We start from the raw sequence: 18,616 nt of genomic DNA, 5'->3' as shown, positions 1-18,616 counted from the left end.
CGCGGTGATATACATCCGTGAGGAAACAATATACCTTTTGATGTATTCCGTGTTGATTATGAAAACAGATTACTTATCTTGCTGGGATAACTTTTTTTTTGTGGTTTTAAAAAAAAAATTTTTTTCGTTGAAAAGTAAAAATTAGTCATGTCATCGATCTTTCTAATGTATAGACACATTTGTTTTGTATATAATCGTGTTCGTCGTATACGGTATATCCATAATTTGCGCCATGTTGGAGACGGATTCAGTAAGGCAATCTGGAATATAGAATCTTAAAATCTGTTTTGTTTCGATTTTTCTTTCTACTAGATTTACAGAAGTCAGTGAAATAATACATTTACGTCTGCGCCATAACTGATCACAAGATGTCACTGCAAACCAAATATTACTGGGATATACTGTTTTTTTTGTGTGTGTGTGTGTCCAGTGTGTTTTTCTTTGTAAGCTGAATTATGGGTCTTAATTGTGTTTAGTTGAGTGTTTATATATATATATATATATTCACCGTTATTTATTTAAAAAAAATTATGCATAAGGATGTTTTCAAGAAGATTAATTTTTAGGTTTATTTGTGAGATACACATGAACTAATTGCAGCTCTTAGATGCAGGCCTACACATTCATTAACCAATAGCAAAAGTTAATATAAAATACATGAGATATTATTAAAAGGCAAATTATTCCATTCATTCAACTTAAAATATATATTTATATCATAATTTGGTCTTAAGGCCAGTTGTACTGTAATCAATCTATTTGTACTGAGTTAATACATCATATATTAAGAAGCACGAATGTCTGTTATCGTGACACTTCTCTTTATTATTAATAGAATCAACAAGCAGGCAATTGTTTCATCATGTTTTAGGACCTTTGTGTTGACACAGCACTGGTGAAAATACCAGTTAAGCAAGTAGCTGTAAAAGAACATACACATTTTTTTTGTCAACTCTGTTGTGAAAGTTTTTTTTTTTTTTTTTTTTTTGTGTATGCCTGTTTAAACATTATAGGCTTGGTTCACAGACAGTGCTTAGATTAGGCCAGGATTAGGCCTTAGTTTAATTAAGACATTTAAGTAGCTTTTATAAACATGCCATGTAAAAAAAAAAACTTTACTGCTGTGCATCTTGAGACAAAACAATGGCACTTACATATTTTAAGATATGCCAGTGCAAGTTGCTTTCAGTTAGAACAGCTCAAACATGCATTTTAGTTTGGGACTAACTTAAGCCTTGTCTGTGAACCCGGGGATAAAGTGTTGATTATCACTGCACTAATAGTGTGTCGGATCTAGTTCTCTTTTAGAAATCTGGTATGGCTGATAAGAGTGGGCGTTCACAGACTTTCCTGGCGCATTGCTCTCAACGTGACTGAACACAAGCAACGGAAAGCGGAGTAATCCAGTCATGTGACTTTCCTCCATTCAGCCTCAAGCATTGGCTGTGCTCTGACCAATCAGGGTCCACTGAATACAACACCAGCTTCTGTGGGCGTTATCATGTTGCAGAAGGAGGGCTCAAACTACTGAAAAAAGTTGTTTTTCAAGTTTTAACTACTAAGAAAAAAAATTATTTGTTGTTTTGAAAAAGTATTATTCTTTTACCTAACACATTTTGGCAGCTTGTCACATTGTACAGCATCTCTAAACATGACTTTATGAAATATGAATTACATAAAGCTTAGATTTGAACTAAAATAAGCCGATTAAATATAACCTGCAATTTAAATAAATGTAATTGTTTTTTTATCAGCAGGCATAGGGTTCATGTTGATATTAGTACATCATCTGCTTAATGTGATTGTACAGGTGCTACGTTTAAAGCATCACATAAAGTCAATATATTCAGTATACGATTATCATAATGTTTTAGAGTATGGTCTTGCTTGTTTCTTTGCAACTTTCAGAACAAGTTTGCACATCAATGCTTTGCTTGTATATTTCAAATCATGTGAAATTTCAATGATATTTGTGACAATCGGAAACGGTTTTGTTTTAATAATGCAGTTAATGATTTTCAGGGCTGCTGCTGCATGAAACAAGTCAACTGTAGCAAACAGTTTCTCTTCAAGGAAATAAACAACTTTAAACCCAATCAATATTCAACAGGAACTACTGTGAACCTATTATCTGTCATCGCCATATCTGAAGACCTTTCATGACATGAATTAAAATGTCAGTTAAGTGTTTAGCATCAGTTTCAACGTCGCAAACTGGTTTTGCAAGGTATATATCTTCCTGAAACATCAAGATGAACACACACAGTAAACAGCCATAGATGTAAACAGACTTTTACCATATTTAACAAAGACTTTAAAAAAATAAAAGGCTACAACTGAAAAACTAGTTATGACAAATAAATTGACTAAAATATATATACATAAATGTATTTAAAACACATTTATTTACATCCCTGAGGCGGTGTATCGTCTAATAAAACACTTTTACCCATAGACATACACCAACTTAAAATAAACATCTAATATATTACGGACGCTATGGTTATGAATGTTTCGAAATGTGTACAGATTTAACAACAGAAATTTTGGTTTGGTTTTCTAAACCCGAGATTTTCCAGTGGCCCGTTGTTGCTACGGGAAGTGACGTCACGGCGACCCGCTGGATTATTCAACTGATGGAGGAGCTTCTGTTGTAGAAGAAGAGATACACACACACACAGACAGAGAGAGAGAGGGAGTCGATGGTAGATCCGGGGCCAGCAGGATAGGAAGGGAGTCGTTCTCGAAATCCGACTTCATCCTTTTTTAAACAAGCTATTTTCAGGGTGAAAATTGCCAGAGCATAAAGTTCACACTTTACTCTTTTTAATAAGCCTAATATTTCGATAGTCACCGATTCGGAATGTTAGAAAACGACTGGTGAAAATTGGGTAGCTTTACTGTGAAGGGAATTAGCAAGCTAGCTGGGGGATTCTGGCTGGAAGACACTGAAGAATAGACGGATAACAAAGAGCGGATTTTCGTTTCTTTTATCAAGCTCTCCGAACAGATATCATTTAAATTATTCCCGTTAAAGCTAGCTTTATCGCTAGCTTTGAAATATACCCACTTATCATGGAATTGAGAGTAGGAAACCGATACAGACTGGGAAGGAAAATTGGCTCTGGATCCTTTGGTGACATTTATTTGGGTAAGTAATTGTTTATTTCTTTTTTCATTCATCGAGATAGTCGGTGTTATTTGTCAGTGCAATCAAGGTAAACATCATATTTTGTTTTGAAACGTCAAATCGATTGCCAGTGTCCCCCCAGTCAGCTGCTCTTGAAGGTCCTATTCAGTGTAGCTTGAAAACCCCCACTAACCATTGCTATTTTGATGGGTAGTCGGCTAGTTTAAAAGGTCAGTTAACTGGAGATCAGTTTAAAAAGACACCAGGCCCGTATTTGTATGTATATTGTTGTGAACATTACGTGACACCATTAAGGTTTTCTTGAGTGAAAATACAGAATCAGGCAGTCAAACCTTCACAGTTATGCTCTATGGACTAACGTTACATATTGTCAGATATTATATTGTCAAGAACCTGCTGTGCTCGGTGAACATTGAGCAGACTGTAGGTCTCAGATCATATATATATATATATAGCTTTAGTGCTTTGCCATTTGTAACACACGGTTATGCATTTGGGTTGCTGACCTGTCAAGTGTCATTATTTTTGTATAATTTGTTTGGAGGTTGTGTTGGAGCGTTTAAAATGTCGTTAAATGTCCCAGCATATCCTGTCAAAGACAATCTAATGGCGAGTTTAGCCTGTGTTTTGTGTCTTAAACATCTAATATTATCAAGATTGATGTGTCCCTAATAATGACTTTGCTACACTCTGGAATACACAGTATATTTGTTATATCTCACTGGTTTGTCAGGAGTAACAACGCAATGACTGGCAGAGAAGAGGAAGTGAAGTACTTTGTCACAAGTAAACACTTATAGCATTTGTATTGCATGCTGTCTGTAGCTTGTGTGATCAGATCTTTGCGACTTCTGAGTTGTTTCTACATGTTGGTAGAGGGCTTTAATTATAATAACTTTTATAAAAGGTCTGTTATGCTCAACTTGAACTAGCTGGCAAGTTCCCTTAGTGTGCAAGTTTCAACTTAACTTCCCCTTTGTGTTGTGAAAGGCGCTGATTATGTAATATTTGCTTTCGTCTTTGGTTTTGGGAGTATTGTTGTAGGCAGCTGCCCTGTATGTACATGTACATTTCTTGTATTTCTTACGTCACCACAATAAAGATATTGAAGGCTGCCGGTTATACATGGTTCTGGACATAGCAGTCTTTGTGGTGTTCGGTTCCTTTTGAAGCATTCTGCCCAGGCCTTTATGGTTTGACTTCTGTTCTGATGCAAAGTTTTATAAACTACTCATTGCAATATGGGATGCATATGTTTCCTTGTGGTTTGATGAGCTTTGTTCTCTTGCACAACTCCTTGGTTTTTGTTTCGCAGTTGGAGTTGTGCGCAATGATCTCATTTGCTGGACAGAGTTGTGTTTATGATATGCTCTCTGCAGTACTTTGGTGGAGGAATACTCCACGCCTCCACTCTGTACTTCTTTCCAGAAACGGCCTAAAAAACAACCGTTAGTTCCAAAGCAAGATCCCAAATCTGAATACATAAGCTGTCCAGTATGTTCTTGCGAAATTACCCAACACTTTGTTTTTTTGTTGTTGCGGAAGTCCATTGAGGTTTGCAGATAAAGTAGGAAAAAGTAGATCAGCTGATTGTTGTGTGGCTGTTGTTTACATACAGACTGGGCTCTTTGTTTCTGTTTGCTGCAGAATGGCAGGATCAGAGCGGTTGTGGACTCTAGAGTTATGTTACACATCTCGTACATGTCGGTTTGGCATTAATGGTCAACAGTACAATCCAAGTGTGTGAATTGCAAAGTGCCTAAACGTTACGCAACAGTGGTGATTCAGCTGGTGTAGTGGAAACAGTCGTGTCCACATACTCGCTAAGGGGCTTATGTAAAGACTCCCAATATCCCCACACCTGGGGAGGCAGAGCCTGATGAACTCCAGCTGGGGCTGAAGGAGGCCAGACCGACCTGATCAACAACACATGCTCTCTCTCTACCAAGCCTCTTAAAGGTCCCGTATTATGCCCCTTTTCACAAGATGTAAAATAAGTCTCTGATGTCCCCAGAGTGTGTATGTGAAGTTTCAGCTCAAAATACCCAACAGATCATTTTTTACAGCATGTTTAAATTGTCATTTTTTGGGGCAAAGAAAAACGCGCTGTTTTAGTGTGTGCCCTTTAAATGCAAATAAGCTGCTGCTGGACGACCCAGGGGGCGGAGCTTCATGAGCTCGCGCTCAGTCTCTCAGGACAATTTCATCTCACGGAATGATGATAATATCAGAAACTCTCAGTAACGGTGTTCATTTCGAGTCGGACAATAATGCCTACAGAGTCAGAGTGCTGTATAACAGGTATAGTTTAGTAGTTTAATTACGGTTATTATAACGTATTTGTCATCTGCTTGTATGTATCCATTATTTATTAATATAGCCTACAAGTCTGCTGTCTGAATGATGATCAAACATATACTGATGAGTTTAATAAAGTTTATTGTACATCACACAAAAGATGAAGCGTCAGTTTTACTTCAGAAAATCACCGTAAGAGCTGAGTAAACACAGTAAGTTATAAGAAGTGCGCAAGTACATAAACGAATTTCGGTAGAGTTGAGGGAGCATTCCTGTGGGCGGAGGTTAGTCAAAAAACGGTTCTAGTGACGTCATTAAAGAAGGAAGTAGAGGGATGTAGTCCAAACGGGCCGTTCGATGTAGGCGACTTCTGTTAAATAAAATATCTCACTTGGCATTGAACTTTGAGCTTTATAATATTATTTATGCTCTAACAACAACATTACACACTAACTAAAGTTTGAAACATGGGATCACGAAGAACGGGACCCTTAAAAAGTACAGCATTGGCCTGCCTACATGAACCAGAGAGGGTGAAATACTCACAGAGCTCTCATGAAAACATGGAGCTGTCTTGTGGCTTGTTAAATCATGCAGCCAAGAGTGTTTTTATTGGCACTATGTGCATTGTTTACATTATCTCGAGTAACTAACCTCTTAGGATTGCACATACTCAACAATACTGTTTATCAGATGATATTTGAGATTGTTTTTGTCAGTATTGAACATTTATTTGTAAAAATAGGAGAAAATTAGATTTTTTTAGAGGAAAGTTTGGGGTCAGTAAGTATTTTTTATTTTTGAAGAAATTAATGTTAAATAAGTTCAGGGTGAATACTGGCAAAGTGGAACACTTATTTGTTATTACTAAAAATTAAGTTCATGTATGTAGTATACGTAATGACACTATTCAAAGTTTTGGGGTGTTTTTGAAAGAAATTAATACTTTTATTTAACAAGGATGCATTAAATTGATCAAAAGTGACAAATTAAGATATCACATATTTTCAAATGAATGCTGTTCTTTTACTCTTATAAAATAAGGCTAAATCAGTTTCCCCAAAAAAATAAGCAGCAAAACTGTTTTCAACATTGATAATAGTAAATGTTTCTTGAGCATCAAATCGCATAAAAAATTAGATTGATTTCTGAAGGATCATGTGACACTAGCTGCGTTTACATGGACACAATTGGAATTAAATCAATCCGATTGATGAATCCGAACAAGGTGTTTACATGAATGAAATAAAGTAATCGGGTTGATGTGCGCGTTTATATGTCACAAGTTTCAAATCGGATCTGATGTTTTGACATGCGCACACTGCACGAATATACAGAGTTTCCCGCTTTTCGCGCATAAATATTCTCTATTGGTTCTTTATTTGTTTTAAACAGCAGACGTAATATTAATTCGTCTCTGGTCATAATTTAGCGCATATTAACCGTTTTGCCGTGCTGCTTATTGATCACGCAGTAAAAATGCCCCTCCCCGCGGCCAAAACCAGACGTCTGTGGATGAGAATCCAAAACAAGGAATGGTGGGACGTTGTCCTGCTTTACTTCACAGACGCGCGAGTGAAATGAGAATTTTAGAATGACGGGAAACTTAATAATATGACACTTTATTCAACAGGAAGAACAGCTTGTTCCGCGCGTCATACGTCATTATGCTATTTAACGTCATCGCACATGCGCAGTCCTTTCAGTTTTGGTTTTCAATCCGATCAAGTGTTTACATGTTCTCTCGATCGGATTACAAAAGGGATAAACCACCCCTTTCAATCCGATCGAAATTAAGGTGTTTACATGAAGGTTTTTTAGTCCGATTGAGCCGTCAATCCGACTATAAGTGTCCATGTAAACGCAGCTACTGAAGACTGGAGTAATGGTGCTGAAAATTCTGCTTTGACATCACGGGAAGAAATTACAGTTTAAAATGTATTGCAATCGAAAAGTTGTTAAATTAAAAAAACTTTCCCCGACCCCAAACTTTTGAATAATAATATAAATATGGATTACCTTTTGCTGCCATCAAACGTCTTATGATGCCCAAATTTACTTGCTGTTTTTAGTGTTTCATTCTTAATTTATAGAGACAAAATGTTTAGAATTATAATATCTGCCATTTATCAATTATCGGCCATAGCATTGTTTAACAGCCAGTGTTGTCATAAATCTCTTTGTTCTTAGACTCTCTTTTTGTGTAGCTGAACAGGTATTAGATCCACACAGTTTTAACATGCTGTTCTCTCATTTACCAAAATGCTTATTTAGCAGATCTCTCGCTAATGAATTGAATCTCAGCGCTGCAACACAAGTATTCATCTGTCTCCGCACTGCACAAACCAACAAGCGTGTGGTCACGAAAAATGAATGTGAGCATATGCACATGAATGAGATGAGTGCAACCAATTTGTTCTCCAGACATGCTCAGGCCGAACCTTCAATCCGTCTGGAGGGCCCTGGGCCTGGTGTGCGGGATAGGGGTTGAGAAACATGCCTGCAGTGGGGGGACGGCTGAATTTTATTGATCTCCAAGAATACATCATGGAAGGCTTCCCCAGGAAATTATTGCACAGAGAGTCTTATGAAGGAACTGGTGTCAGGGCTCCAGACTAACTTTTCCGCTGGTTGCACTGGCTGGTGTTACCAACTTTCTCAATTGGTCACAGCGGCACATGATTTGGTCGCACCTTTTTTTCCCCGCTACAACATAGGATTAATCAATTCATGCTGATGAATAGTTGTCTCAATCTTTTCATTTTTATATGACTTAATTCCTAAATTCCCTGAATTCCTAATGGACTATATGCACAGTTACTTCCTGGTTTTCGATAAGCCAGCTCGGGCATTTCCGGTGAACATTCTGTACTCACTGTAGCCTACATCCACACAAAACCATCAGTGGTTGACTTTTTAATGTTGTATTTATATTTTAATGCCATTATCACATTTAGGCCTACCTAATTTGCCAATAAAGCAGTTTTATTGTTTGCAGTCAAGCTAATGTGAACGTTGGAATAAGAAACACGACATTCAGGACATTTGAACATACCAACACACCAGCAAGTGACATTTCACAGGTTTTCCAGCTGGCTTATATGGAAGTTTAAAAGAACGTGTATATAGTCCATTGGCGCGTTTCATCATCAGTGTGCAATGCGCGTGTACGTTTGCTCTCTAGCGGTTAATAAACAGAACTGCGTGTGTCTTGCGGAAAAACATTGTAGCCGGAGCTACTTCTCTCATAATGTCTATGACGAGTCACGCAGGTACTGGGCTACTCTGCAGCGGAGCCGAGCCGACCCCGGTCTAAAATATTCAAAATATAAACGCTTATTATAGGCGTACCGTAGTGATTCAGGATAAGACAAAAAACACGGTTTGGAAAATAGATTCATGATGTTCTCGTTCATTATATACATTTCTTCCCAGGGCTCCAGACTGCGACCAATTGGTCGCATTTTGCGACCATTTTTCCTGCCGGTGCGACCAAATATTTATTTAGGTCGCGCTGGCGCGACCACAACGTTGTCGAGCAGCGAATCCAAACAAAATGAAAGCGGAACGAAAATGCGCTACTCCTTTATGCTTCATGGACCGTTTATTAGTTCGGACCAATAATAGACAGCGCAGCGCCCCGAACAGTGAAGAAATCCATTGAATTCGCCTCAGAATTAATAACATAATCGCTGCGAGATCCAGCGAGAAACATTCCGATTCGGCGCAGAGTTCTCTGTTATTAACCATAGATATCAGATCAAACAGCGCTGACGTGGAAACCAGGAGAAACACTTATAGAAGGCTTTCAGTCCACAAATCAGCAACATTCACCATGGATTTAATGTAGTAACTGTAACCATAATGTGACAGAAATAGTCAAACGCTTACAAGTACTAACTGTTACTCATCTTTTTCCAGCACTTCAAAACTATCATATATAAATGTTATTTTTAATGTGATGACCAACACATTTTTTGTTCATCCTTCAAAAATTGTCTTATTTAAACTCTTATTTAAACACTTATTTAAAAATAATAAAATAAATAAATTACCATTGTAAACAGTAGGATGCTTATTGGCTATTTTCACTCCCTAATATAATTTTTTTTCACTCGGTTTGCTTTTTAATTAATATTAAGACATTATGAATGATGATAATTAAAGTTAATTTCATCTACACCCTAAATTAGGCTAAGCTTAGTGCTTTATTGTCAGCCCCAGTGCTACCAGATATTTTTTTGTAGAACTCAGTGGCTCCGGTGCCGCTGCCCTCAGATGTTAGTCTGCCTGTGAACTTAAAATAAAACTGCACATTGTAATATCTGTACGTTAAGTCTATTTATTATTAAATAATTTGTCAGTATTACAGTTATTTTGGGGGAAATTTGAATAATTGCATTGCAAGCTGATTTAAGGTGTGCCCCTAAATTTTCTGCTTGCGCTCCTAAAATTTTCAGTCAGGGGCTACAGCGCTCCTAGTAAAAAAAGTTAGTCTGGAGCCCTGCTTCCATTTTGAACACAAAAAGTTATGGACTGCAGCAGTTACGGATACAACGGCGTTCTGTTGCGCACGTGCAAATTTAGCGGTTTAATGACCATACACTTGCACAAATGCGACCACCTCAAATTCTAACTCGCCCATTCTCAAAAAATGGTTGCAGCCTGGAACCCTGAGTATGCAAGCAGATGTAAAGGGAAGGCTCAAGAGCTCTAAACCATGATTGATATGCAGTCACTTGAAAATCACCATGGGCGTTGAAGACATGTCATTTGCTGTTGAACCATGTGAACTTCGACATCAATGTTAAGGATGGGCTCCTGTAGTGTTACTGATGTATTAAGCGGATGTGTCTGAACATGTCCCCTGTGCTATCAGTATAGGGGAGGAAGAACATTCTCTCCTCTATATGTGCCCAGGCAAATCAAATTCCACTGTACATATCTTTGCAGTCTTTGATATTCACCAGTTGTGGTGGTGTCACATTCATGGAGGCATGAAATGCATAAAGATCCTGGGGAGATATTTTACAGAGAAATGCACAATGTAAAGCATATCATTTACCTTAGTCTTGACTGTCTCAAATAAATCAAACACGTTTTCAGAAATTATGGACTTGTTAAATTGGCAATTTAAACTGGTTAAATTGATCCTTATTTGTTTGCATGGGCCGTTGGCTGTCTCAGAGCATGGACTTTGCTTGTTGTGATAAGTCTGATCATGTGTCCAGGCTTTGCTCATGTTCATTATAGTAGTAATATGTGTCTAATGTGTAGCTGTTTGCCTTTCCCTGTGAATGCACTCGTTATGCGAGGCTAAAAAAGGCAGGGTGATCGGAGCTGTGTAGCCTGGTCTCACTGGTGTGTGACGGGAAAATCTCGCCATCCCCAACAATGGACTCGGTTCAATTTAAATGGAAATTGGGCTGGTGTGAGTAGCCTTGCACACTGACAAACAGCTGTAAATCCTGACAAGAACCTTTTAAAATATCCCAACCGCACAGGGATTTGTTTAGATTTTAAGCTGTGTTGCTGAACTTTTGAGGTGACGTAGAATAGTGGCAGTGTCGCTTTTGGATAATAGCGATGCCTTCATTTATTTGTGGTGTGGTGCATCTTTCTCTACCAAAAACGGGGCATAAGGTCTATTTTGTAAATGCATGTTATTGATCTTATTGTGAACAATTCATCCATGCAATTTTTGTATATTTTTGACCTTGTAATTTTTAATCAAAATGTCATGACTCAGTCTTAAGGGGTCGCACACGAAAAGCGCAGCGCCGCACCATATCTTTAATATTCGAACAAATTGTTTTCTATGGCTACATTCAAATTTCAGGCAAATGTGGCCCAAAACTGATTTTTTTTTTTTGCTCACATGTGACTCAGATCTATTTTTTTAATGACAGTGTGAACAGCACAAACCACATGGAATCTGATCTTTTCTATTCTGATTTGTGTCAGTTATATATTTGGTAAATCTGATACAGGTCAGATGTCTTGCAGTGTGACCGCAGTCTGAGCAGTCATTCATGCGACTTATGTCACAATTCTGCACTCATGGGAGTCACTTCAAAGATTTTACATACCTGACTTTATCATTACAGTATCATTACAGCATTACAGTGACAGCTCTACATACAAGCAAAACACGAGGGCTGAATCATAAATGTTTAAAAACTGGCTTTGCTGGCAAATCACATTAAATAAACGTGTAATCTCTTACTTTAATATTCTATGTGTTTTCTTATGACAATTTGCTGCATGATGTCTTTTTATCGTTCTTTTGTGCATGCGGGTCACTTCAGAACCATGATCTGTTCGCACTGGAATCTGATATTGGCCACATTTAAAACAACAACGTGAACGGCTATACAAAAAATCGGATCTGGAACAATAATTCGCAATTGAGCACTAAGATTCGCAATTGAGCACTAAGGCTCGCAGTGTGAATGTAGCCTATGAATGTACGGGAAATACCCTGAATTATATAAGACTTTAGATATACTAAGACGGTGCACTCGTTACTATAAATGGGAGAAAGTGCAACGTGCAATATGGTGGAATAGGTCCCGCATTCTAAGTAAAAGAGCCAATTGGTAAAGTGAAGTCATTGCATCACTGCAGCTGCTGTTAGAAGCTCCGGCTGCTACAGAAACGGTCAGTGTTCTGAGACGCTTGCTTAGGACTTGGACCTAGGACAACATTGGCTGGTCGAACCTCAATAATTCAGTTTTTTGTCATGATTTGAGCGTTTAGAAACAAAATTTATATAGTCAGTTGTTGTCAGATTTCATTGGTAATTTCAAATATGAAATTTAATCATAAGCTTAGTGAACAACATCTTTGGAGAATTTGATGTTTCCCAGTTTAAAGAGGCATGACTGAAACAGCTGCCCTAAAGGTGTTATAAAGGTGATCGCAGAGTGAAATGACTTGCCTCAATAGGTCTTTGATTATATTTCAGGTGAGATTCTCAATTATTTCAGTTAACGTACTCCCTGAGTTAGGGCTCCGCGTCGTGGCCACATTACCACCTCAGGTGTGCATTATTTTTCTAATAATTCAACGGCCCGTCGTCAATTATTCCTTACGTATTCTCTTCTCAGGTCAAGTAACTTTTATTCATAACGCTTCTCCTTTAATTCGACATAAAATATCATACCATATCATATCATACCTTATCATATCATATCATATCATATTGTCCCTCATAACCAGTAGTATAACAAGCCTAAATGCAAATAGTTTGACGTGACAGAAGAAAACAGAAAACAGTTGTGTAGGCTTTCAAAATACTCACTTCACCTTGCTCATCTTCCGATTGGACATTTCTCTTAACTTGCCGTCACAGAGAAAACCAACATATGCAAAATCTGATTCCAGTCATATTTCAAGCAATTCAAAACCACCAATGGCGAACGGTGTGCAACAGTGAGTCTCAGCTGAAGGAAATAATCCATTATTTATCGGCTTTAATATATCAGCCACATTTTCATATCGGGTCGATAATGATAACATTAAAAATGATCATGTATATGATGGGTGGCCTGTATATTGTGCATGCCTAAACAAAATAAGTACATTGTAACAATACTGTACTGTAAAATAAAAATTAAGTATTTAAAAAAAAAATAATTTTTAACTTTACAACGGTGTAATTATTTATTGTATACAAATTACTCTGAGACTGAAAACCGTAATCATGAGCTGCATGTGTGTAAATGAACGCAGTGCCACTCTTCACTCTGAAATGAGCAGCTCATATATTTATTCATTAAATTGCAGAATTTATAACTGCATGTCACAATATAACGATTTCAATTTAATTGATTTATCATTCAGCCTGATATATTTATAAAACGTAGTAAAAAATGTAGATATTTATATAAATTTATTCACATGATATTTGCTGTTTTGTTGTAGACCTGCATCTGACATCAGTGGTTAGTAGATTTTAGGGGACTTAAAGGATAATTCCGGTATTTAGCACTTTGAGTCTCTTTTCTGGTTTGTTTTGGATGAACTAGAGCGGTGGACACAGAAATGTTGACGATGGGTCCTGTCTCGACTTTTTGACTCGTTTAGAACACCACTAACCACTCGGTGAGTTGCACAGTTTTGAAAACGAACGTTAAGGGTTGTTTTAAGGACATGTTTGTGCATGCCCGTAGCCAGCCACTCTGAAGCGGTCAAAGGCGATTCTAAACGAGTCAAAAAGTCGAGACAGGACCCATCGTCAAAATTTCTGTGTCCACCACTCTAGTTCATCCAAAACAAACCAGAAAAGAAACTCAAAGTGCTAAATACCGGAATTATCCTTTAAGCTGATTTTTCCAGTTCAGAACCACATTTCCTGTGGAAACTGTTTCAGATAGAGTAGCGGCTCCCTGTTTGTGGAAATTGGGCATGTGACAGAGTGGTTGAGCATGTCAGTTCCCAGACTCTGAGTAAGAGGGAAGCGAAGTTAGCAATGTTGTTTTGTTTTTTTTAAACCAACTTATTCATCCTGCTTTGTGTCACGTCCATCAGGCACAACACATACGCGTAGCCTAGTCATTGGAAATGCCAGTGTTGTCATTCTCCTTATCTGTTTTTTTGGGTGTCTTGTTACAGCAGATGAAGGTGGATGATTTTCAGCATCCTCTGCTCAGGATGTTGAGTTGAGGCAGATGGTGGGGCGGAAAGGAGGTGGTATAGCAGTACGTGTAGATAATTCCCACTCCCTCACGCTGGAAAGATGTGTGTGTGTGTGAGTCAACCTTAGATATGCAGACTTGTTTTAATCATAGTGGGCCTGCATATTCATTATATTTTTTGGTTGTATTTAATTGTGTCCCAATGACTCATAATATACTGGAAGCTAATGCTTATTAAGACATTGCAAAGCCTCTCTAGTTGAGTGGATTTATTCTTCTCACTCTTGGGTATGCGTGTATTGTACGTCACAGGTACATGAGCAGATATGTTATGTTAAAGCTCCCTACTGTAGACATATCAAGCACTTTGGTTGTTTCTCCATCCACTATCAGTCTTTTGCTTTTCTGTTTGGTGATGTATAGTGTAATCCTGTCTTTTCTGATCTTCAGGCACAGACATCTCCGTGGGGGAAGAAGTAGCCATCAAGCTAGAATGTGTGAAAACGAAGCACCCACAGCTGCACATCGAGAGCAAGATCTACAAAATGATGCAAGGAGGCGGTATGTGTTTCCACACTCAGTCAGCAGCTCCTCGTGGTCTCCATCCGGCTTCTCCATTAATACACAACTATGAGTCACATGTACACACCTCACACTGCTGACACATACATAAGAGCCTGTAGACAAATAGACAAACTCTTCAAAATGAAATATTTATTATAAACCATCAGGTATCAAGTTACAATTTACTTAGCAGGTTTTGTCATCACACTGAATATTGAAAGGTCATTTGATTGTTTTGTAAAATAGTGTCAGGTAGGGCTGGGAGATATTGACAAAAATGAATATCTCTATTTTTTTCCAATATCTCTATCGATATTCAGACGATATTTTTGCCATCCTTCCAAGAAATGTGTGCAAACTGGCAAAGAAGGTCCAGTTGGTCTTTTGACTTGCTGCATTTGACCTATTATTGTAGGCTATAGAAAAAAACAATATAGGAGCTAACTGAACAGAATCTGAGGTAGCCCCTACTTTTTCCACTTACAAAAAAATAAATAAAAAAATGGAACTATGCACCTCTTGCAACAGTGATTATTAAATCAAACAACAATATTGTTGATGATAAATTCAAAGTAAAAAAAAAATATTTTCAAAACGCTATAAATCCATCCATTTTTCCCCAAAAATTGATGGTTTGTCTTTTTTAAAAAGTATTTTGTCTTTTATTTTTCGTGTTTGCATTTATGAGGAAAAAACAATATTACGTGACAGTTCTCCATTATGGACGCGAGCGCTCTGAAAGCGGCACTAAAAGACTTTCAAACTTTCACAGAGACCTCAAAACAGAAAGCACAAAGCCTTTCTTTAAAACGAATTTCGTTTTGTATTAATTGTATCTTAATTTTAATAAATTTTTCATTAACCAATTTCCTGGATTTAATACATAAAAAGTAAATATAGGCTAGCAATCACAACATAAGGTGCTTGAACTGGAGATTATATCATCATGAACCAAAGCCTATTCGCCTCACAGGCCTAAAAAATGTGAAATATATTTACAGAAAGCTGGTTCTAAACAAAACCATCCGAAACAAAATAAAACTATGTAGCCTAATAAATGTGCATTTCTCCGGTGCGTTCACTAGCCTACTGCGAAGATCGCGAGTCAATAGCCTATCGTCAACTTCATCTTTGCAGCCGACATAGAAATTAATAAACAATTAAAATGTCTTATTGACATATTTTACATATTCATAATCATTACTTTTGCTGGTTCTGTGAGGCAGCTTTTTAGGTTTATGGCGTTTTGGAAAAGAGCTCTTCACGTACAAACACCGTTTCACCAAGGCACAGCGGCCCTTCAGCACATAAGAACAAAAAGAGAAAAAGCACGGACTTACTAATTACGAAACTTTAATGTGGTTGAACAGGTGAAACAGTCACAAATTCCTCTGCAACTCAAACCTTCTCAGTACGAGTTATGAAGGAAGAGAACAGCATTACAGTTTTCAGCGCGTCCTCCTCTGATTGCTGTGTTGTGACTGAAAAAGTGCGTGCAGGAGCACATGCGCAAAACGTAGGTTTGTAAAATGTCCTTTTGTAAAATGACATATGATAAAATAAAATAATTAATATATCATTTTAAAAACGGCTTTGCGCATGTGCTTCTATGCGCACCATTTCGAATTTACGTATGAATGTGCATTTTTGACGACACGGGACCATGGGCTGGGCCACTCGGAGGTTGCTTCCGGGAATAGTACTGACCTACAGTATTAAAAATCGCTACATATAATTGTTTAGAAGGTTATAGTGTATATTTGTTTTCTCTTTAACTTCTTTCAGCTCTTTTCATGTTTGGGGGGTCGGATTGTACAAATTATGAAATATTCGATATCCCAATTTTGCATATCGTCCAGACAACAATTTGGATATTATCGTCTAAACGATATATCGCCCACCTCTAGTGTCAGGCCAGCTGACAAAGTTTTAATTCCCTTTTTGGGACAGTGCTGCTTTGCCACTGGAATTCTTACATTCATCAATGATGTACATTTACTTTTTTTTTATGCCATGCACAATTAAACGTTTGTTTTTCTGAGTTTTATTTTAGATTGTTGTTTGCAAAATGTGCTGCTTTGTCGCCAAGGTATTATCTAGTTGACTGTGATAGAAGAGGGTTTGTTGAAATTGTATAAGTCTTGAAAACATCAAGAATGTGTTAAACTACAAACCAAACACATTATAGCAGTTACATTGTAGCTGTATAATTTCCAATTTAAAAAAATAAATAAATAAAAAATTGTCAAACTTTTTCATGATGAATACCAAGACAAAAATGATTATTTCTAGCAAATATAAAAATTCATACACTACAGTTCAAATATTTGGGGTCAGTAAGATTTGTAAATTGATGCTCACCAAAGCATTTATTGGATAAAATCATTCTAATATGCTGATTTGGTGCAAGTAATATCAGCTGCTAAAAGCCTTCATGAGCAACGACCATTTTATGCTGGCTTAATATAGTTCTTTTGTTGCCCTCTTTAGTAATTTGTTTGAGTAAGAGGGTTCTCTGAAAGTAAGGTGTAGTTCACAGGATCTCCATTTCTTAGATGGTGTTAGAAAATACTTTGGCAACAGTGGGTGGCAAACCAATCGTGACCAATTCCCCTTGCATCATCAGTCAGTGAGTCAACACATCCTTCTTCGCTGAGAGTAGCATTATCAGATCTCAAACTACTCACAGCGTTCTGTCAACACCATGAATCGTTTTCTCATTGGCTCAACATTTAGCCTTGTGAGGAAATACGCAATTTGTGGCCCTTTTTTTTTTCCATCCATATCGTGCGTAGGCACAAAAATATTTTTTTTTCTTGACATTTATGTTTCTGTTGCAATGTACAATGATGGTTTATGAATATACATGAGGTGCCTGAAGGATACACCCCACCCCCCGCCCCGGTTCCAGCTGGGTTTGCCCCGATTGCTTATTCTAGATAGACGTATGACAGTCCTGGCGGGGGTATTTTATGGTGCCAGCAAAAGTGTGCCGTCTATGGCGTTCGCTTTCAAACACACTCGAGTCTGTCTGCTCGCTCTCAGCATGACTGAGCATGCATGACGTCCGCTCCGCAGCGCCCAAACTTTGTGATGACATCCGTGCCACAATAGACATTCTGAGTGAGCTTCCCTCTCAGCGCTTGTGTTCTCTGTGATCACATGGACCCCAGGCCAGATGGTGCGTGCGCAGGGGAGTGGGTTCAGGCGGGAGGGGCCGCCCTGTGCATTCCATCTCCTAACTGGGTCTCTTTCTCCACTCCCAGCCTTATTTAGCATAGCATGAACTGACATACACACTGACAACTTTACACTGAAAAAAGGTGTGGGTACCTGCACGCATTTGTATATGCATTTTTTAGGGAGAAAGAAATCCTTGTCTTCTATGTTATTTATTTATACATTTTTATTTCTGGATGTTTTAATATCACAATTGCACTCTACGAGTCCATACATGGAGAAGCATTAGGCTCAGCATTTTTCTATTTTAATTCCTATTAATATAGACTGTGTCAGAGCTGTCCTGACATGAGAATGGAAAGGCGCGCTGGACGGCTCAGACCAGGAGATATATTTAACCTCCTGAGTTTGCGCAGGAATAGCTGACCTGGAAGATGTTTTCTGCAAAGTGCTGAACAGCAAAATCTCTGTGCTGGTGAAGGCAGTGGCCAGGCTCAGGGCACACATGACGGTAGACACGACAGCAGCTGCTGAGAGAACTCTGACCTTCCAGAATGCTGCTGAACCCTCTGTCTCGTCCTCTCCTCGAGAATCATGAGTGTGCTGTATATGAACAACACTAGAAAATCTAGACTGTCTGGTTTTCTGATGGCACACAAATCATATTACCTATACATGCTGTCGAATAGAGCACTTCACACTAACTCTTATGTTTCTGTTAAAGGGTGAATATCCTCCTTTATTCCCCTCGTGCCAGGGGACGTGCCATATTCTCATCAAAATA

The 18,616-nt window shown here is 38.0% G+C and overlaps 1 protein-coding gene across 2 annotated transcripts in view; it reads left to right on the top strand.

Annotated features, from left to right (window-relative positions):
* Positions 1–2,591: 2,591 nt before the first annotated feature.
* csnk1da (casein kinase 1, delta a) overlaps positions 2,592–18,616 on the top strand; it is a 30,750-nt gene continuing 14,725 nt past the window's right edge. The window contains exons 1-2 of one of the 2 annotated variants that reach the window (XM_084127572.1): positions 2,592–3,151; positions 14,539–14,649. In XM_084127572.1, coding sequence (XP_083983698.1) covers positions 3,076–3,151; positions 14,539–14,649 — 187 coding nt within the window. In that variant the 5' untranslated portion in view covers positions 2,592–3,075. The remainder of the gene's footprint in view (positions 3,152–14,538; positions 14,650–18,616) is intronic. The other variant, XM_084127571.1, reaches the window with a different exon arrangement.

The sequence above is a fragment of the Abramis brama genome, assembly GCF_963993115.1.
Source record: "Abramis brama genome assembly, chromosome: 1".
Lineage (NCBI taxonomy): Eukaryota > Metazoa > Chordata > Actinopteri > Cypriniformes > Leuciscidae > Abramis > Abramis brama.
The sequence above is the reverse complement of the archived record's forward strand: the minus strand, read 5'-3'. Positions and strand labels throughout refer to the sequence as shown.